This window comes from Podarcis gaigeae (assembly GCF_964106915.1).
Source record: "Podarcis gaigeae genome assembly, chromosome: 4".
Taxonomy (NCBI): Eukaryota; Metazoa; Chordata; class Lepidosauria; order Squamata; family Lacertidae; genus Podarcis; species Podarcis gaigeae.
The window spans coordinates 41,429,897-41,451,871 of NC_139677.1; the positions used below are offsets into that span (position 1 = coordinate 41,429,897).

At 42.5% G+C, this 21,975-nt stretch overlaps 1 protein-coding gene across 13 annotated transcripts in view; it reads left to right on the forward strand.

Annotated features, from left to right (window-relative positions):
* Positions 1–5,648: 5,648 nt before the first annotated feature.
* GLRA2 (glycine receptor alpha 2) overlaps positions 5,649–21,975 on the forward strand; it is a 114,529-nt gene continuing 98,202 nt past the window's right edge. For 2 of the 13 annotated variants that reach the window (XM_083734441.1, XM_083734442.1), the window contains exon 1: positions 9,599–9,692. Coding sequence is in view for 9 of the 13 variants with exons in the window: in XM_083734447.1 (XP_083590573.1) it covers positions 7,158–7,225; positions 9,559–9,692 (202 nt within the window). In the remaining 4 variants the exon portion in view is untranslated. Of the gene's footprint in view, positions 7,226–9,558; positions 9,693–21,975 lie in introns of those variants that run through there. The other 11 variants (XM_083734447.1, XM_083734443.1, XM_083734438.1 and 8 more) reach the window with 11 other exon arrangements.

Below are 21,975 nucleotides of genomic sequence, written 5' to 3' on the forward strand. Positions count from 1 at the left end.
CCATCACTTACAGAGAACATGGGAGTCAGAGGACGGAGCAGCACCAGGCACTGGTGCCACCTGATTGCTTACCCTCTACCATGGTAAATGAGTTGTGTTGGAGAATGTGTGATAGCTGCTTCCCATGCTACTCTTCCTTGCTCCCTCACGTTCCCTCTGCTGTGGTGAGGGGCAATGTGAGTGATTAAGATCCAGTGCCTTTCAAATGTGGTTCTCCAGCTGTTGTTGTTGGGCTACAACTCCCATCATCCCTAGCTAGCAGGACCAATGGCCAGGGATGATGGGAGTTTTAGTCCAACAAGAGCTTGAATTTAAGAAACACTGGATTAAGAAAATGGTGGTGATGAGGAGCAGGGGGCTCAGTCAGGTGTTGCTGGAAGAGCACAAGATAGATCGTGGTGCAGAAGAGTAGAAGCATCAGTTTTCTCCACCACCCACGTCCCCTGGGTCCAAATCCCACCATGGAATGATGTCAACTGTGGTTGGCAGTGGGCCCCCTGCCACAATGTGCATATGTGGCATATGCCCAAGAATGCCAACTGCTGGTGAAGGTCTACCGGGACTCAGTAGGGCAGCACCTTTCTTCAGCTCTCAGCTTTGATCAACAACTACAAATAACATTTAGGGAGTAGGCACATACAACTTTATATTTGACACTGTAGGTATGTGATGGTGGGGGAGGCCAGCTCATGCATTCTCAGACTGCTAGAGAAAGGCTTGGGGAGTAGTAGTCAGGCCATGGCCCCTAGGGGCAAAAATAACTACCAGCCTGATGGAAATGAGGGAAATAAAGTGGAGGTTCCTCCTGGCAAGGGTTGTCAGTGTCGACTGAGGAGGGAGCAGCAGAACAAATAGATGAAAAAGAAGAATACCCAGCAAACAGCTCAGATACTAGAACAACTGTGGTTGGTTTCAAAATTCAGCGATGATTATGGAGAGAGAAGGGGCCTGGCTTGTATGGTCTGGCACACAAAAATCTCCCCAGCATCCTACCTGGATTTTGTGTTGATGGCAGCTGGATTTGGCTCCGAACTGCAAGCCCTGGATGATGATGATTACCTTAAAAATGGAAATGTTTGGTTTCATTAGGCATCAGTGATTGAAATGATTAGCCATTGCCTTACCCTGAAAGATAACCCGAGATTTATTATTCCTGGATGTGACTTTAATGCCTTTGCAAATTGAACTGTAGTTAATACCCTTGCAGTGTTTTTGGTTTTTTTCATTTCTAAAAGCTGGGTGGGTGAATTGATATTAATTTTAGATTCCTTTGCTCAATTACACTTTTTATCATACAGTTCAAGAAGCAGGCAAGATTCATTTTTAAAAAAATAAATAATAAATCTCTGGCTCACCTCAGCAACACATTTCATTACCTTCAGTTCCACTATGCTTTTAGCTATATTTACTCTTGCCTCTTTGTGTAAATGGAATTCTTTTATTTCTTTCAAATATCTGGGCACTATGACTGGTGCTCCTATTACTTGGAGCTGCTATTACTTCCAGGTAAATAGGAATAAGGTTGTGGTGTAAACAGAAGAACAGCAGCACTGCACTCCTTGGCAAAAGTGCTCTAACTGATTTGCTTTTTCAGATGAAGATGCCTTTGTTTATTATGTCTTCTCAGTGAAAACATAGGATCCTTGTAAGGCAGGAGTGGAAGATCTTTTTCAGCCTGAGGGCTAAATTCCCTTCTGGGCAACCTTCCAAGGGTTGTATGCAGTGGCGTAGCATGGGTTGTCAGCACCTGGGGCAAGGCAAATAATTTGCGCCCCCTAACCCGTGGATTTGCGCCCCCTAACCCCCAGATGTTGCGCCCGGTGCGGCCGGCACCCCCTGCACCCCCCACGCTACGCCACTGGTTGTATGCCACTGGTGGGGGGGGAGCAGAGGCAAAAGTGGGTGGAACAATGAATTCAAATTTTACCTTTGTATGGTAGGCAGGAGCAAGCCAGCAGTAAATCACATTGAGCAAGTGGAGTTAACTCTTTATTAGCAAAACCAGGAACTGCACAGAAGTGTCAGGCCTAATGAGCAGAGCAACTCATCTCTGGCCCTCATTAAGCAGCTGCTAAGCCTTGTTACCTCTTCTGCTTCTGACATCTCCTCCTTCCAGTCTTCTCCCTCTGACCACGCATTGTTGTCCCACCACCAGTCCCCAGGCTCTGAGCCTTCTTCCCTTAGGGGTTCCCTAGCTGGTTCCTCCCACCATCCCTTTATATCCAACCAGTCCATGACAGCTAGTTTCTGTACAGTCACCTCTTTATTCTCCATACAGGCAAGCAAGAAGCATTGTCAGAATTCAATAACATGTTCCAGCCAAGCAAACAAAGCTGGAATTTGGGATGAGGCCTGGGGAGAATACCAAGGACTTGAGGTTCCTTATCCCTGTTGAAAGGGATAATGCAATGTATAAGCACACAGATGTCAGGGAAGAGAGTCTTAATTAAGAATGCTAAGAGAAATGATGCATATTGCCCCAATCCAGCAAGTGTGATCTACACACAGAAGCAGGCTTCTACAAGCATAACTAGATAGATAGATAGATAGATAGATAGATAGATAGATAGATAGATTCTTTATTGTCATTACACAAGTGCAACATTGCACAAGTGCAACGAAATTGGATGCCATCCCTTAAAAACAACAAAAGCAACACAACAACAACAACCAAACAAACCACATTCCAGCCACACCCACACCCACACCCATCAAACTCCCAGGTCACACTATCGAGTTACTGCATTTAAGAAGGCCACAGCTCTTGGATAGAAACTATTTTTCAGTCTATTTGTCCTTGACTTGATGTTTCTGTATCTCCTGCCAGAAGGCAGTAGTACAAACAGACTGTGTCCCGGGTGAGATGCATCCTGCAGGATATTGTTTGCTTTCCTAAGACAGCGGGAACCGTACAGTTCTTCCAAAGATGGGAGGGGATGACCAATAATCCTTTGGGCTGTGGTTATGACCTTCTGGAGCACCTTCCTCTTCCTAGCTGTACAGCTGGAGAACCAGGCACAAATACAAATAACTCATGAAATATACATCTGGAGGCACACTATAATCTGCATAGTGAGGCTTATTGGAACACCACTGAATAGGCTGGAACCATCTTTTTTAATGCATCTAGAGATATCACTTCATATGCATAACTATTAACCTGCAGCTGGAGACTGGATTGGGAAACTGCCACCCTCTGAGATGTTGTTGAACTACAACTTCCATCATTCCTGATAAGGGTGGCAGGAGTTACAGCTCAACAGCTTCAGGAAGGTCACTAGTTCCCCTTCCCCTAGATTTTCATTTGAGTTTTTCAGGGTGTTTTTTTCCAGAAATAGTGTGACAAATTCTTTTGCATCCGACATCATACGGGAACAGTGTAAAGGGAAAAGAGCATCTGGCTTCATTTTAATTTACTCCATTCCATCTCAGGTAAGCTGGGAGCAAAATAAACTATTGCCTCCGCTACTTTTATTTTTCTTGCCAAAGCAGAGATGTCTCAGACCATGTTGAAAGTGACCAGGTCTCTTACAGTTTTACAAAAGAGGATTAAGCTCTGAGTCTAAGTGCAGATTCTGAAGAGTTTCCCCATTCATGAAGCCAGTCTCTCTCAGTAAGGGTGCTTACAGCTGGCACAGAATGGAGGCCATTCACAAAACTGAGATAGGAATAGTGTTGTCAGCCCATATTGCTAATGTCATTTATATCTGTTGCATTTCTCTGCCTGCCTGCAATTTGTGGGAAATAATGATGGTGGATGATATAAGCAGTAAATCAGGTCACCAAATCACGTGGCAAATGGTTACAAAATTTCACCTGGTGCAAAAACCACACAACATTTCACATAACACCAGAAATTATTCCCAGGCTGAAAGTGCAAGTACTACTCTCCATGTACAGTGGTCAAACACAAACAGATCCTTAAAGACTCCGGGCCAATCATCTTCTCTTTCCCACACCCATGACATGGTTGAGGTGAAACAGCTTCACCTCAGCAACAGGGAGACCATTCACAAAAGCATTTTGTGACTAGGGTTGCATTCAAAAGAACACGTTTTCAAATGGAAACACTGGAAGGGTGATGGTAAGAATGGTCAGGAGCAGTAGAGAGCAGGTCTGAGCTACAAAAATTCCAAGAACAGCATAGGTCAGTTTTGATATTGGGTTGAGGAGTCTAGCCTGTGGGGCAGGCATATATCCTATCAGTTCAGTTGATCTGGCAGAGATCTGTTGCATATCAGTGTTGAAGGCTAACTGCAGGACTGAGCTGCTAGAAAGGATAAATATTATAAAGGTCAGTGTATGTCTTGCTCTGCAGCAAAATGAAGCTCATAGTGGATGTAAGGTATGGTTCTGATGTTGCTTTAGCAACAATCAGAGACTGAGCCCTATATAATAGCAGATGTTGCCCACACTGGAAGGTCTTTCTTCAGCTAAAAGGGCCCAGTCCACTCCAGAAGTCTCCTACTGCAACAGAGTGGAGGAGCTTCCAGTCTCACAGGAACTTTATGGACAGATTCAGATAGCCAGCGCTATGACTCCAACTAATGCAATAAGGCTTCCCCCTTCTCCTCCCCTATGCACTGTCCATGCCTTCCTGGAGGGCCAGGAGGAGGGGAGATAATGTTTACTGGAAAGTAGACATTAAGTAGAAATGCTCTGGAGTGCTAAGTTGAATTTCACCCTCAGTAATGGTGTCCTCGGAGTCTGAGGATTAATTCATTAATTTGTCAGACACAGGTGCTTTATCCTTCCACATGTGATGAGTTTTAATTGAAATAACAGGTGAATAAATTAAAAGGAAAATCTAAATTGAATTGACTGCAATATCACATGACACCTGGGGTCCAACTTCAAATTGCTTTACATATTATGGTGTGCTTAATGAAGAGGGGATGGTGCCTTTGTGATAGGAAAGAACTGGGCTCTTCACTCTTCCCTAATCTGGGGCCAGCCAGAAGCCAACTTAACTTTAATGGAAATGAGAGCTTCCTCTGGCCAGCTTCAAACTGGAACACCATGTAATGATTTTCTAATGGGAAACATGTAAAGTGTCCATATCAGATTAACGGAAGGAAAAAGCCAGCTCAGAAGTAATAGGGAGTTTCAGGGTTGGGATTGGGGACTGAATCTAATATTCCTCTTGACCAAAACAGGGCATTACAAATTTTAAATACTGATCTTCATGTATACCATTTCTTGATGAGCATTTTATTTGGAGGGAAAGATGTAAAGTTGTGTTTTGTTTTGTTTTTTAAATTTAAAAAGAGCCATAGAAAACGTCCCCTTTCACTCTGGCATCCCGCTATGTCTTCTTGAATCCTCATGTGTAAAAAGTGGCAATAAAATTGGAGTACCTCCTTTGCTTGTGGAATGTCATGCTCAGTATGTAACAAGACATTTAAAAATCTGGCTGACATCTTCATCAGCCGTAGGAGGGGCTGGTTTGCTTGACATTACATTCCAAATTTCTACAGCAGAGCCAGAACGAGAGAGAGACACCACATCTTATTGAGTTACAAATACACTGGCACTCTGTCCACTTTACCTCTTAATTAAATGTACTCTGGAAACAGAAACTTCTGTTGTAGAAGATTCAAATAAAGAGCAGACTTTCTGGTGAGAGTTAAAATCACAGCCAGCTGAATAATGTCAAGGATCCTGCATATTTCCAGGAGACAATGCAAAAGGTGGCCTCTTCCACGATTCAAAAATAAGAGGCTATTCCTTCCCCAAGGTTGCTTTTTCTCTTGCAAATAGGGCCCGTTTCCAACTCTTGAGGTAAAAAGATATCATTTCACTCTGCCATCCCACCGGCTCCACGCCCCTCCATTCTTACCTGTCCCTCCTTTCTCAAGCAAGCAAGGTGCAAAGATATGCCTTGTTTCCACAGAAGATGAGGCGAGAGTGGGTGGCTTCCATAATCGAAGCCCCTCTGGGAGGTTAGGCTGTCCTCTGAGGCGCTTGTGGGGTTTCTTCATTGAGATCCTGGGGGTCTTTGGTGTCTTCCCCCCACCTCAACACTTCTTCCCATTTCAGGGTCAGGAACTGCCGTGCTGAGAAAGGCTGGCAAACCGAATTCCCACAGCTCTCTCGCCACCCCTGGGAAGCCGGGGCTCTCCTTCTATGCTACATACAGTCTGGCAGCCGTAACTCTCATGAAGTGGCAGGAGTGTAAATAATGGATATTTCTGAGGCACCATGGCGGGTTTCTGACTTCTCCCCACACTGCCTTTTCCCCACCCAAAGTGCCTCCTCTGTCTCTCCCCCCTCCCCTTCCTGCTCCTTCCTTGTTCTCCCCCCTTGGTATCCCTCCCGCCCCACGGAGCTGTATAACAGCAGATTTGGCCACGTCTTTCCTCAGATTTCTTCTCTCTCTCCCTTGCGTTTATGGGAGGAAGCTGGGACCCAAAACAGGCGATGGGACGGGAGAGTTAAGCGCCTGTTCCTGGAGGAAGAAACGTCTCTGAACTCCAGTCACGTTTGATGGAGCCAGAAGCATGCGCACAAGCTGAGCGTGGAGCTGTCCAAGTGCTGAAATTTATAGTCCGTGTGTAAGATCAGGGCTCCTTCCCTCATTCCGGCACAGGAGGGAGCGTAGCATTTTCCCTCCAGCTCCACACCAATCACCCCCTCTCGATATTTACAACTTGCCGATAAGAAAGAGGGAGGGAAGGAGAGAGGCAAACAGCTTCTTCCCCCATTTTTAACGACGATTCAGACAAATGCCGATGTGCAAGCCCAAGGGAAATAAGAGCAGATCTGGAAGACAGACCAGCGTGGCAGCAGCGCTATTCCCCTTGGCATGGTGCTAAGGTAGAGAAGGATTTGATTTTTCTGAGCGGGGTTCAGGATTTGGGTGAAAGCATCCTAGCGAACTGCCCATTCAGATGCTTCGTATCTTTTGTGCTGGCTGTTTCGGATGTGCCTGGGCTTAACCTAACCATGATTCCGAGGACTGGTACTTTTGATTTTTTGCCTTCTCCAATGTATAGAAACGCAGGTCTTCTCTTTCTGATTTTAAAGAAATTTAAATTATTGTTGGATTTGGGGATTTAGAGAAGACCTAGTACTTTCTGAGAGGCTCCCTCCCCTTTGATTGACTCTGGAACCGTTTCTGGGATATTTTTCCACACTCAACGCAGAAAACAGGAGGAATGAACCGACAGCTAGTGAACATTTTGACAGCCTTGTTTGCCTTTTTCTTAGAAACACACCACTTCAGGTAGGTGAAATCAGTTCCGAAAGCCTCTATTAAACCTGTAGGAATTTAGGACAACACAGGAGGAGTACTCCATAAACTTGACATATTTTAGCTGTGCTGATAAATGTTTCATTTTAAATTTATGCAGACCACAGACAGGTTTCCATTTGAAAATAGCTGTTGCTTGGTAAATACTTTTAAAAAATCCAAACAAGTTTGGGCAAGTGAAGTTATATAGGTACCCTTTCTGTTAGAGAGAAAAAAATGTTTTATGGGCAATGAAACTGGAAACATTTCCCCATGTAATTGAAATCTACCTTCTTCAATATTATTGGAATATCTCAGCTAGTCCCTTTTCTTCCTGTATAGGATAGTAAAATCTGTTTTTTGGGATGGGCTTATTTTTGTCTGATGAAATATACTCAAGTGTATTTAGTTAATCTCTAATGCATTTTAATCTCCCTGTTGTGTTAATCATAAAGGGTGGCAGAGGAGAGTTTCCACATCCTTGAAATGCATGCTTACCTGCAAAGTAGCAGTGCTGTTCTGTATTAGTGACTGTGAGTAAAAACTGGAAGACTGGAGCTATTCTGGATTAATTAACATGGGGTAAAAAAAAATGATATGAATTCATGTATGTGGTGCTAAAGAGACAGACAATTGCTTGCGGAAGAAACCTCAAAAAGAAGTCATTATCCCAGCAGATTTTGATCACTTCAAGAAACATCTTTCTAACATTTAACATGCCTAGATCATATTGTTTTAACTAAACACCCCGTATGTTCAGCAAAAGGAAAAGGTGGATAGTTAAATGGACAAATCAGGTTTTTAGATGAGTTTCATTATGTGATTATTTCCAAAGGGATAATGTATTTGTCAATGTAACTGACAGCTGATGCACTTCAGTGAAACTGTTGGTGCTAATGAAAGGCTATTCCAAATAACAATGGTGTAATTGATCATTATCCAATTTTACAATTACATATTTTATCTACTTATCAGCCTATCCCAATTTCTCTACATACCAATTTCAAAAAGTGTTGTCATGTCCTGCTTAGCAATACTATTTGTTTATTTATTAAATTTACATTCCGCCCTTCCTTCCAAAGGAAACCAGGTATGTGATGTTACGAGAGTTGATGAGGTAACATGTTACTGCTTCATAGTGTAGGGATCAGGAATAGTTATTGACTTCAGTGTCCAATAACCCGGAATGCATATTTGTGCGGTCACTATATAAAGAAAGGGTGATATCCAAAATTAGTCATACTCAGAGTAAACCCACTGAAATCGATGGACTTAAGTTTATTGATTTCAGTGCATCCATCCTGAGTGTGACTAATGTTAGATACCACCCATTGTATTTCTTTTTCATTTCTCTGCTCTCTCTTCACATTTAATCAATTTTTAGCACTTACTTTAAGATAACACTAGAACACAGCCTATTGTAAAAGTCCCTTTGAGAGGATTACTTCTGATCCCTATTAGATGGTTTATTCAAACATACATCAATTAAAGTACACATTTTAGACACAAAGGAATATATTAAAATGTGTGGGAGAGTTATTATGATGGAATTCATTTCCTTGTGGATCAAATTTGTTCATTTCAAGTACTTCTTGTTGTTTATCTTAAGGGGGAATGCTTAGCATGTTACATGAAGAAAGCTATGAAGGCATGAGAGCACAATTAACACCAAATAGGATATAAATTGATATGAATGCTGCAGGAAGGGGCCATTCTCCTTGCTTGATGTGGGCTGATTGAAATTTAAAAACTCACATCTCAACATTTCCCGGAGGAAATAAATAGAATTGGTGAAGAACCGAGTCATTTAATTAATGCCTATTAAGATTGTAGAGTTTCTGTGCTTGTGTAATGTTCTGTACACTAACACAGCCAAGGTTCCTAACTCCTCTGTGATAAGTTTTGCCAGTTTTTCTAACTATGAACCCAAAGTAAGGCAGATGCGTATTTATGATTGTTGTTGTTTAGACGTGTCCGACTCTTCGTGACCCCATGGACCAGAGCATGCCAGGCACTCCTGTCTTTCAATGCCTCCTGCAGTTTGGTCAATAGCCATATGCCTTCAGCAATACTTATAAAATTCTTCAATGATGTCTAAGTAAAAGCCAATATTGAACAATAAAATCTCAGTCCTCAACATTTTTTGCCTGATTCTTGAAGAGTTGTGACGCTGTTGGCTCTTCCATATTTGAGAATGATATGTAATAATTTATTAATATCATCAACATATTGTTGCATTCTTTTCAAATTGGCAATAGATTTCTCTCGTGAAATTATGTGAATTCAATCAAAGAATAATGGCTAATGGTAGTTAACTATTTGTTTAGGACAACTTTCTGTAAAGAACATGATTCCAGATCTGGGAAAACCCCTTCACAGGCACTGTCTCCTTCGGATTTCTTGGACAAACTGATGGGACGGACATCAGGTTATGATGCACGAATAAGGCCAAATTTCAAAGGTAAGTTCTTTCTAAGTCCATTAAAAATTAATTGGGAGTCTGTAAAATACCAATTATGATATTTACATGTGCACTAGTTTAGGCCTTTATGAAGCTCTGTTCTCACAAGCATATTAATCACTCAGTAATTAAAATGTGCTTTGCATATATGAGTGATCCATCACAGTTCCAGCACCATAAACACCATCCAGCACCATAAACAGAACTTAATATTTTGGAAACACAAATGCTTTTTAGTAGAGTGTATTCACTTGTAGGCATCAAGGCCTAGTTCACACACACACACTTGACTTCATCCAGCTGTTCATTGTACACTAGATGACTGGGGTGTGAACTTGAGTGAAGACAATTTATTTGAGGTGATGTTGCGCAAAATGAAAGCCCCAACTGTGGTGTTAGATCTGTTATGTCCCATTCATTGCTAGACATTGCGCTTCTCATGTGATGAACATGCATGTCTGAATCAGCTTGAAGCGTTGAGGAATCACGTGATGCATATGCATGTGTAAAGTGGCCCAAGTAATTACTCTGATTTTAGGAATGTGGTTCTTTACTGGTTTCAACACAATTCTAAAAGTGGAGTTGAATTACCTCCATATGGAAACAGGGTAGAGAATTAGGTTTTTTAAATTATATTCAACTTATGTTCAACAGGCGTACTAATTTTATCCATAAACAGGATATTATGTTGAAAATAAGTTGAATATAATAAAAAAACCTATCCCATTGTTTTATAAACAAACACAGCAATCTGTATATACATGTCCATGATTTTAGGCCTATGCCATTTACATAACTTCCTTATTTCAGGTTGATCTGCTGAAGTCTATTTGGACTGTCAAATCCACTCTGAGATAAGTGAGCTGGTGATTAAGGAAACAGAAGATTTAGTTATTAGCAAGTAAGACAGTGCACATGAAATACTTGGAGAGAGGGTACCCTCACCTTGGTGCACAGAAATTTTATCTTGTCCAATTCTAATTTAGATCTGAACCATTGTAGACATGATGTGTTTAAAATAAATCTGTTTCAGCCTCTGCTGTTCAGTGGACAATACAAAGGATGAGATTTCCAGAGTGGTATATAGACAAAATAATTGGGTTGTGTGGGGAAAACAAGTGTTTCTGCTACTTTTGTCATTTGCCTTCCAGATGTTATTGGACTACTGCTCCCATCAGCCTCAGCCAACATGGCCAGTGGTTGGGGATGATGGGAACTGAAGTCCAACAACAGCTGAAGGGCATCACATTGTCTGCTACATAGCAGTCAAGAGGTGGCACATTTGAGCACATAACCTATAGAAGACTGCATTTGCAAATATATCAGACTGCCACATTTTACAAGAAGCTGTGAGCTGAAGGTGTTGCTATCATTTGAAAAGAGGTTACAAAATGCACTTCTTTGCTTCTCACTTCTACTCCCTCCTAGAGCACCCTGAATCCATTTTTTTCTGGAATCTTTAGTGTCTTCTGCTTCCTTTGCTTTCTAGCGGTTAAATCTTTGCAGGAGTATATTGAAACAGTGAAGTAAAAGTTGCAGAGGGTGGGTATAAGCACGTGTGTCTGTGGTAGGATTGCCATATTTCAAAAAGTAAAATTCCTGACACTCACAAAGTTGTGATTTTAAGCTACTTTTTCCATACATCTGGATGGTTTTCCCTGATATTTTGCCAATATGGCAAAATTCCTCGCTAACAACGTTTTTACTCCCAGAAACCAGGACATGTCAGGCACTTTCCTGATTTATGGCAAGCCTAGTCTGTGGAAGACGCAATAATGCTAAAGGAAGGGCCACATTCTTCACACTACACAATGGGAATAGGACCAAAGGTGGATGCAGAGAAGACTCTTCCTGTTGCTTAGAACACAGGATCCCTTTTGGTTTATAAGATCCAGGCTTAGGAAGCTGGCAGTAAATGATTTGTTAATTAATGAAACCTATGAACTGCTTGATTGTAAAACAAAACAAAAACACACACCACAAAGTAGTTTACAACAATATAAAATAATGCACAAAGTGTTGTTGATAAAAAACATTTAAAAACAAGTATTCAAATATTCAAAGTGTAATTTAAAAAACCCAAATAAAATTTAAAAAATCCACATATAACAACATGTCTGGCTAGGCTTGCCTCAACAAAAAAAGGTTTTAAGCTAGCACCAAAAAAAGTGCAGCAAAGGTGCTTACCTGATATCAATTCGCAGGGAGTTCCAAAGTATAGGTGCTGCCACACTGAAAGGTTGATTTCTTACAAGTGCAAAACAAGTATCTTGTGGCACCTGTAACAGTGCCAGATACACAGATTGAAATGGTTGCACAGGCATATATTAGGTAAGGCAATCTGGTAAATAAACTGGCCCCAAGCTGTTAAGGGCTTTGTATACTAATAGCCTGGTACTTGGCCTTGGCCTTCTCCACTAATTACTTACAGCTTCCAGGTCAAGCACAAGGGAAGCCCCTAATGATTGTCTTGCAGTAATCCAACTTGCACACTTGCTCTTGAGAAGTTCCCAAATCCATATTAGAAGATTTTCACAAATAGTATGCAAGCTTTTGAGTTCTCCATATTCTGTCTTTAGGCAAGATGGTAAACAGGGTAGAGGGCAGATTAAAAAAAAAAAACTCCAAAAAAACCTTTTGCTGATGGTGAAGGAATGGCAGCTGCATCTGGCCTTCAGATGGAATAGGGGAGGAGATAGCAGACATTCAGATGAAGGTGCAGATTTCAGGATGCACTGAGGTCCTGCAGGGAACAAGAAGCATAACTGCTGATTCTCCCATCTCTGAAACCCCAAAAAGGAAAGAAGGAAAGGCTGTTACTTCCATCCTTAGGCAAAGCACCCAGGCTCCTTGATGGGTGGAAAAAGAGAACCAAGAGACACTACACAATCTTTATGTTACTAAAGGTAGATGTCAGTTTTAGACCATGTACCAGTTGGTGTGCTAGGCACACTGTGTTGTGATATGCAGATTGGCCTAGTGAAGGTTCCTAATATGGCTACCTTTCTGTATTACTTTTTTTGTATGCCTTGTTCGTGAGAACTTTCAAGCAAAGGCCTGAATTTATATACCCTCCTTCAAAACTTTCCATATTTACACCCCATTGATGCAATACATATTTATTAAATATTGATGAAGATGAAGCCATTTAGAACTCATGGTAAAAAGTTGGGTTTTGGGCACGTTTTCCTTCTTAACAGAAGGGAGGCCATTTTTTGTTAATTGTACACAGTTAAATTTTGCTCTAGAGCAGGGGCTGTCAACCTGGTCCCTACCACCCACTACTGGGCATTTCAGGATTCTAGGTGGGCGGTAGGGGGTTCTACAGCACAAGCTGAATCCTCCTTCCATTGAGCACTGGTGGGCGGTAAGGAAATTTTACCATCCAGAAAGATGCATTAGTGGGTGGTAGATATAAAAAGGTTGACTACCCCTGCTCTAGACAATGGCACTTTCATAGTATGAAAACGAGGGAAGGATTCTTTGCTTCATGAAATACAGCCCTTATTTGGAATATAAAATAGATGTCAAGTGGGCTTGATTCAATGAACCCAGTGAGTTAGCAAAAGCTAGCAAAAGGATTCCTGCACATGCAACAGGACTCCCCCCCCCCTCTCCTCCTGTGCACCTCTATGCTTCCCTCAAATCTACTCTGGAGGGTTGGGAGAACCCTCCCAATAGTGTGTGGGGAGAAGAGATTGTTCTGTCTGCTACATGCTTGCACTGATGAAACAATCATATTAGTGTGATGTTGCATTCCACCTAGTATCTTATAATGAGATGCAGCACACATACACCATTTGAATGACAATGCCCATCAACTTTGGGGGGGTGGCCCCCTCAAATATTTTAGGGGGGCTGAAGGGACCTCAACCTCATATGTATGAGGTGCATTCAAATAACACTTCACAGATCACTTCCAAAATTTGCATGCTCCTCCATGCTCTTAACTGGATAAGATAAATAAATTGCTTTCTTTCTGTTTTCATTCCTTGACACCAGTATGGCAAAGAGTTGCCAGTGCTTGGAAGGCAAGTGATTGTAAAAGTGTCACTGACAGCAGCCTCACCCAGTTTATAAGTTTTTGACCACAACTTCAAGACATCTAGAGGGCACCAAGCTGGTTTTGGAAGACATTGGGTTGGGTTGATTTAAAGAGTCTGGTATCGTGGCGACGCGGCAGAGCACATCTGAGCCTTTTACACTGTGGAGCGTTTTTGAGTTTTCCTGTGCCAGTAACTTCCAATGCAATCTGCCCAGTCTAACAGGTGTACATTAGCATTTAAAACGTTTAATTACTGGCTAATGAGGGAATGCTACAATACAATAAAATGGCATATTTGAATCAGAAATATTCTCAAGCATTTTAAGCATGAGAAACAACCTTTCAAAAAGAAGAAAATAATTCAGATACAATTAATATGTGCCAGCAGGTAGAATAATTATACGAAAAAAGGAAACTCACCTTTCAACACTCTCCTTGTATCTGATTCATACTACCAACCATTTAGTAATGCTACTTTCTATGCCAAATCTAACATGGTCTTGTAAGTGGCTTGGAGACCTTTTCCTTGTGTAACAAGCAAATAATAAGTTCAAGTCGTCATCTTCAGTGGCAGTGGGAAGCTCTTTTAAACAGCCCTCTAAAATATAACTACCCACACGACTCAGATATGTTATGTATAAATGATCCTATGGGAAACTTTTGGTCCAGATGTTTCTGAACTACAATTCTCATGGCCAATGGCCAGGGGTGACAGGAGTTATAGTTCAGCAATATCTGAAGGGCCAAACTTCCCTTCATCCCTACTATAAACAAAGGATTCTCAGAACTCACACCAGTTTAGGAGCCTCACAAACATCTGTTGAATCTTGCCCCTTTAACATGTGACTCACATAGCTGGACTTCCAACTGATTTCATCTGGTGATTGCTCCCATCATATCTCACTTCTACTTGACTTACTATTATCTCATTTAGCAGGTTTTAGTAACTTCTATCCAAACTGTGTCCTGCGAACCTAGCAGTTCGAAAGCACATCAAAATGCAAGTAGATAAATAGGTACCGCTCCGGCGGGAAGGTAAACGGCGTTTCCATGCGCTGCTCTGGTTCGCCAGAAGCGGCTTAGTCATGCTGGCCACATGACCCGGAAGCTGTATGCCGGCTCCCTCGGCCAATAAAGCGAGATGAACACCGCAACCCCAGAGTCTGCCACGACTGGACCTAATGGTCAGGAGTCCCTTTATCCAAACTGCAGCCTGGACAATAGAGTCAATCTCTCATACTTCTCTTTTAGAGTACGGCTGCATGCAGTTATTCCCCCCTCTACTTTATTTGGGAAACTTTGCATATGGGGAAAAGAGTGATTGTATTTTGAAGGATTATATCTACAGCCTTAAGGACCACAAGCTCCTCATTTATAAAATGAAAGAGGAAATTTTTCTTTAACAGGTCTAACAAATTCATTGATTACCTACTTAGCTCCATTCCCTTTGGTGACCATGCAAGATGTTTACATGACTTTTCTCTCTGTCCTCAACAAAGAAGCACCTGCCCACATTTTTTGGCACATGATGCTTCTTCCCAGTGCTCCATACGATATATATGCTGGCATGTCATTTTGCCACGAATAAGGCTGTCTTATTGTGATTACAATTTTTACACACTATTCACTTTATTTCAGCTAGTTATGCAACACTTAAGTTTCCAAGCTGTATACAATAGGATTACAAAAAGCATACAGTAGGTACAATTAATTAAAATTAATAATAATACTGTAATAAAAAAAACCTACTGGCAAACCAACCTGTGTTCCAAAGTGGTAGAAGGACATGATAAAAAAATATGAGTACATAAGTGTCATAACACAGATGGACTAGGCACCATACAAAACACATTTGTTCTTTTCTAGGATGGCTTAAAACATCCAGATGTGCTTGAGGTCTCTTTTTCAATTGGGAATGATTTCTCAGCTTCAGTTACCCAGGGATAAAAACAGCAAACTCCTTTGGGACTTCCATAATGAGGCATCAGAAAATACTCTTCTTTACTGCTCATTTTTAAAAAATATCTAATGAGGGGCCTCTGCTCTGCAATTGCTCTGGGGTGAATCTCAGGTTTGGACTTTGCATACTTCACTAGGGCTGTATAATAAATAAAGATGCATAAAGTCAATCATGTTGTTCAAATCATAAACATGACAATTCCTGAGCAGACACTGTCACATTTACCTTAGTTTGCCTCATTGCATGCCCCCAGCTCCTATTCTAATAGTGCTCCTATTCTGCAAAGCTGGATTCATAGAGATGAGTTTCTAGTAAGACTGAGGGATAAAGTGGGAATGGCAACAAAATGTTGCCGTGTTTTTCCATCTCCTTTGTAGGAGTGTTTCTGTCCATTGTTTTGAGCTTCCTTGCCCTTCTTACAAAGAGGAAAGAGTTCAGGCAGGGCATTTTGCCACCACCTTCACACTCACCACACCTTTACCCTGCAGAACACCTTAGTGTCTAGATTATGGAATGGAATGATCTCATTCTGCTTTTGGACAGAACTCACTCTGAGCATGGTGTCTAGTACTGGGCAGCATAGTTAAAGATTGATATGGACAAACTGGATCATGGTCTGCAGAAGAGTGAGAAAGATTGTGAGAGGCCTGGAGGCCAAGTCCTAGGAGGAATGGTTGAAGAAGCTGGGCATGGAATTAGCCTGGAGAAGAGATTATTAAGTGATGATATGATATCCTCCTTCAAATATTTGAAAGGTTGTCATATAGTTGGTTGGAGCAAATCTAGTTTCTGTTGCTCCAGAGAGGAGGATCCAAACCAATGGGTTCATATTATAGAGGGGGGCAACTTAAAGAGGAATAATTTTGTGAGCTGTTCAACAGTGGAAGAAGGTAGACTCTTTTTCACTAGAGATGTTTTATGAGAGCTGGCCACATATCTGGGATATTGGCCCAGATCTGGGATGCTGGATTTTCTAGGAGAGGCTAGACTCAATGATACTGGAGATCCCCTCTATCTCTGTGCTTCTATGGGTACTGAAATGAATTACAGTGGCACAATGACTGGGAGAGGCAGCCTTTATGACAGTTGTGTGCCCTTACATCAGTAACTGGATTGACCAGTGAGCAGAAAACAGAGGCAATGGACCATCATCTTATCCTATTCATAGCTTAGTGAGGCCAAACCTGCTTCCCTGATAAACGTATGGCCAGGCAGCCTGTGTCAGGGCTTATGGTACATTATGTGTGTTTCCAGAGTTCTCCCCTTCTTACTGAAGCTACCTGTGCAGAGGTTAGACAGGGGTAAAATCACTTCTATCTCATTGAGTAAGCATGCTGGCCACTTTTAGTCCATGTTGCCCTCCACCATTTTATACATGAATCTGTCATGTCTAGGGAAAAGTATATAGGTGAATGGAAGAATGTTTTCCTTGCAGAGGGTCCCAGGTTTAGTTGCAGAGGGTCCCAGGTTGAGGGTCTCAAATCTCCCATTTGAAAGAAACTGGATAGTTTCTTCTGGATAGCCACTGCTTGTCAAAGTAAACACTACTGAACGGGATGGCCACATGGTCAACATAAAGCAAATCCCTGTGTTTTATGCTCAGGCTTTCCTTATTTCAAGACCCCTGAAATGCTGTCTTCCTTTCAACCAGGACATCTTGACTGAGTTGCCTGTATAGTGGTTAAGGTGTGCCTTAGCTACGTAATGTCATGCGCATTGACTTCACGCCCACTGACAACCCTGAGACTTTGCCATGTTATTATTTAGCTCAGATCTTGTGGTTTCATAGTAGTATATTATCAGCTATAGCAAGGGACAATAGAACTTGCAAAATCCCTCCTGATAGTAACATAGGGAACTGCTTTCTACCAAGTCATACCATTGGCCCATCTAGCTCAGGGGTTGCCAGTGTGGTGCCTTCCAAATGTTGTTGGTCTCCAACTCCCATCATTCCTACTGGCCATGCTACCTAGGACTGATGGGAGTTGGAGACCTAGAACTTCCAAGGACACTACACTGTCTATTCTGACAAGAACCAGCTCTTCTTTCTCAGCGCTGTCTGAAGATGCTGCGGATTGACGCTGGCACCTTCTGTGTACAGTACAAAGCCGATGATCTGCCCTCCCCCCTCTCCTCCTTGCTTTGTCTCTCTGCTGAGAAAGCTGAGTTGCTGGAGGCACTAGAGAGCATATTTGACACCTCACCCACCCATCGCAGTCTTTCTTACCCTTGGTGTCAGAATCATGTAACCCTATTACATATCACTCATGGCCCTCGTAGCAGAATTAGGAGAGTCTGCCTTCCTTCGGAAAAAGCCTTTTCTCTCTCTTATCCATTGTACAGAGTGAAATACTGCATTTTGAGCTCTGTTATGAATGCCTCGAGTGCAGCCTCAGTTTTACTTGGCAGATTAAACAACGCTGGTGAGAGTGACGGAAAACACTACATTATTTGCATGAAGCATTTTTCATCTCTCCACAAACTGATGGTTGCAAATCCATGTTGTAGCTAATGCCCATCTGGAGACTAGTAAGCAGCCATTATTAAACCATTTCACAAGACAGACGTGGGTTTAGGGCAGCGCGCCCAGTTCCCCTGCATTGGGCGCCAAGTGGAGGTGGTGCCTTCTTGAAGCCTGGTAAGCGCTTGCCCCAGGTTCTGGAAGGAGGCATAAGGGCTGTGACAGGGTCCTAAACTCCTCTTTTCTCACTGCCAGAGCCCTAGAGCCTCCTTCCCAAAGCCTAAAGATAAAGGTAAAGGGACCCCTGACCATTAGGTCCAATCGTGGCCGACTCTGGGGCTGCAGCGCTCATCTCGCTTTATTGGCCGAGGGAGCCAGCATACAGCTTCCGGGTCATGTGGCCAGCATGACTAAGCTGCTTCTGGCAAACCAGAGCAGTGCACGGAAACGCCGTTTACCTTCCCGCCGGAGCGTTACATATTTATCTTGCACTTTGACATGCTTTTGAACTGCTAGGTGGGCAGGACCAGGGACCGAGCAACAGGAGCTCACCCCATCACGGGGATTCGAACCGCCGACCTTCTGATCAGCAAGCCCTAGGCTCTGTGGTTTAACCCACAGAGCCTCCCACGTCCCTTCCCAAAGGCTAGTGCCTCCCTTACACGGCTTTCGGAAGGCAGTACAAGGGCTGGGTGGGGGCCATCAAATTTTGGCCTTTTGACACAGGGTGCCAAATTACCAAGGTCCGCCCCTGCACAAGGGACCAGGATAGGATTATGCAATGTTCAGGCCCACACTTTAAAGCTCAGCCTCCAAGCACTCTTTCGTTGCCCCAGAGCTTTCCCTGCAAGAACCCACTCTCTGCAGCACAACAAACATCAAATTGGGTTTTCTTCAGATTGCTCTTTGCTCCAGTTCAACTTTTAAAAAAGCAGGTTTTTGTGGGGAAAGCTGCAGGGCAAAAAATGGAGAGAAAGATCTTGGACACGGAGCTTTAAAGTGTGCACTATGCTTGGAAAGTGTGGAGGAAATATAAATGTGGATAAGCCCCTGTTACATCAAGAGGAAGACCAGGTTTTCCTCTGCCTTTCCATGGGTGGGATAGTCTGGATGTGGATTCAAACAGGCAACCTTCTTCCTGCAATCTAAAGTGGCTCCATCCCAGGAGAATTCCACCACAGGCTTGTTCTGAATGTATACATCAGCCCACATGTGCATGGATACATTTCTGTGTAAGCAGAACTATTCTTTTTCCTCTGTTTAGCCACTGTCACCCACCCCACCCCTGAGGACTTTTGGACAAATGAGGCCGTACTATATATAGTGCCTTCAGTGCCAGACAGTGCTGTGACAGGGCTATTATTTCATGTTCTAGAGTGACAATGTGCCCCAAGTCACTCCTTCTGATGCAAAAGGACATGTGAAACTTACTGCTGTCTCAGTGTTTGTGAGCTGCAGTTTTGGCAGGGGTTGCGGGGGGTATATCTGATTACAATTCATCTCTTGGCATCATGTTATTTTCATGCTGAGTCAATGGGTTTAAAGCTGGATAATAAACACACTGGACTAGGTCATTTATTTATAATTTACCCTGGCAACAGTTACAGATAATGGCTTTTGTACTTTATCTTTCTGGCACTGGGAATCAGTTTTCCGTGGATTCCCCCCCCCCCCCCCACGTTCAAACCCATTGCATGGCAATTTGCCAATACCATGGGGAGAAAAATTAATTACCGAAAATACTCAGTTAGAGAAAGGAAACATTCAACAGCAAGTAAACAACAGAATGAAGGGTGGGGGGAACAGTTGTTGCATGGAAACAGCTTCTTAATGTGTGAAGAGGGGTGGTATGTAAAGTGCTTAGTAGAAACCCAAGAGATATCCATTTCATTTGTTGTCTAAAAATGCCAATGTTTGTATTGAAAATGGAACACTGAGCACATGTAATGGAGATCCGGAGAGATGGAGGTCTGATGAGACACAGTAGAGGAGCACCTTGTTTCTCACTCTTCCCCATGCACAAGTAAGCAATGGGTGATCAGAGCAGTGCTTCATCCACCCACACCTTTGGAGAGGGAAAAGGATCACACTCACACCAGGCCATCACACATACAGGCTTCTTAGTGTAATATTACAGACCCTTCAAGACCCTTTTCCAGAGACGTCCCTGATTTAAAGAAGCCACCCCGGTTTCTGATGTGATCCCAGAATGTCCTACTTTTCCTTAGGATGTCTCTATTTTCACTGGATAAATGTTGGAAGGTATGGAGTTATCCAGCCCCCAAGCCGTCTGAAGGCAATCCTGTATAGGGAAGTTTTTTAAATGCTTAATGTTTTGTTATGTGTTTATATATGTTGGAAGCTGCATGGCTAGGGCAACCCATTAAGATGTGTGGGATATAAACAGTATGGGTGGTGACCTGTTTCTGAAGACTTGGTCATGCGAGGGTCTGTGTGTCCCTCAATTCATATTCTTCATCGCATGCCACCAATGCAAGCCTTAATCTGTCCATTAATGCTACATGGGTAACAGTCACCTGGCAACCAGCTGCTGCCTTTGCATTTTGTCTGCAAAGTCCCTTTTGTGAAAGCTCCTCCTCTACCTGCCTCTGATCTGATGTATCTGTAGGACAGGTGGGTGTGGCTTGGCCAAAAGAAGCCAAATGGGAAAGTCTGGCAGACCTATGGACTGGAGACTCCCCACTTCTCCACTTGTTGGTGGGTGGTATTGTTTTTGGCTACATAAGGACTGACTGTCAGAGAACAGCCCACGTTGGACAAAAAGACTCCTTCCTGCATTGCAGAGGGTTGGATTAGATGGCCCTCGCGGTGCCTTCCAATTCTATGATTCTATCAACTGATATTGCTATTAGTAGGCACAATGATTGCTCAGGAGATAAAACCCAGATTTTGTTGGCCTCTGGAAAAGCCCCGGTTTCCCCCCTGAAAATATTCTATTCCATTCCATTTGTTTTTACTTTCTACAAATACAGAAAGCTGCCCAGTGATCAGGTTGTGTATATTATCTTTTCAGCTCTTGAAACTAGGATTCAGATTTTGCTTGTCACTGAAGAGATGGCAGGAGGTCTCTCAATGCTGATAGATTTCACATAGATACAGTACATCCCAGTGTCATGCGGGGATGTTTGTTAGTCTGAAAAGAATGCCATGCTGGCACAGTAGAAGGAGACTGTCTGTAAAGAAGCAGGAGGAATGGTAAGCCAGCTCAAGACAAAGAGGAGAGAAAGTGATTTGTCTTATTTGAGCGTGTCAAGAAACTACTGAGTGCCATAAATCTTACACACACTTGAGAACAAATTTTGATCCAATAATCTGTACAACCATATCCATTTTGTCTCTTTTGTTCTCTGGAGACAACCAAGTAATACAACACAAATAAATAAAAGAAGTATGGGAATTTGAACAGTGCTCAACATGGATGTTGCCTCCCTCCTTTGTGTACCACACAAATGTAATTTAAAATTTTATATAGATTTGGGACAGCATTCAACCAAAGTTAGAGGAGATGATACCTGCCCCCATCAGCCCCGCATAGAACACATTCTATTTATCTGGTCTTGAGGTTACCAGTGCATGATTCACTACAGCAGAGCTATCCCATCCAATAATAGCTGTAATGGGCACACCAGCTATAACTGGTAAAAGGCACTGCTAGCCACTGATGCTGCTTGAACCTCAGATAACAGAGATGGAGCAATAATACATAATTAAATCAATCTTAAAAACAAAAAGACCAGCAACGTAACTGATAATTAAAATATCAGAATAGACCTAAAATACCAAGCCCACCTAATAA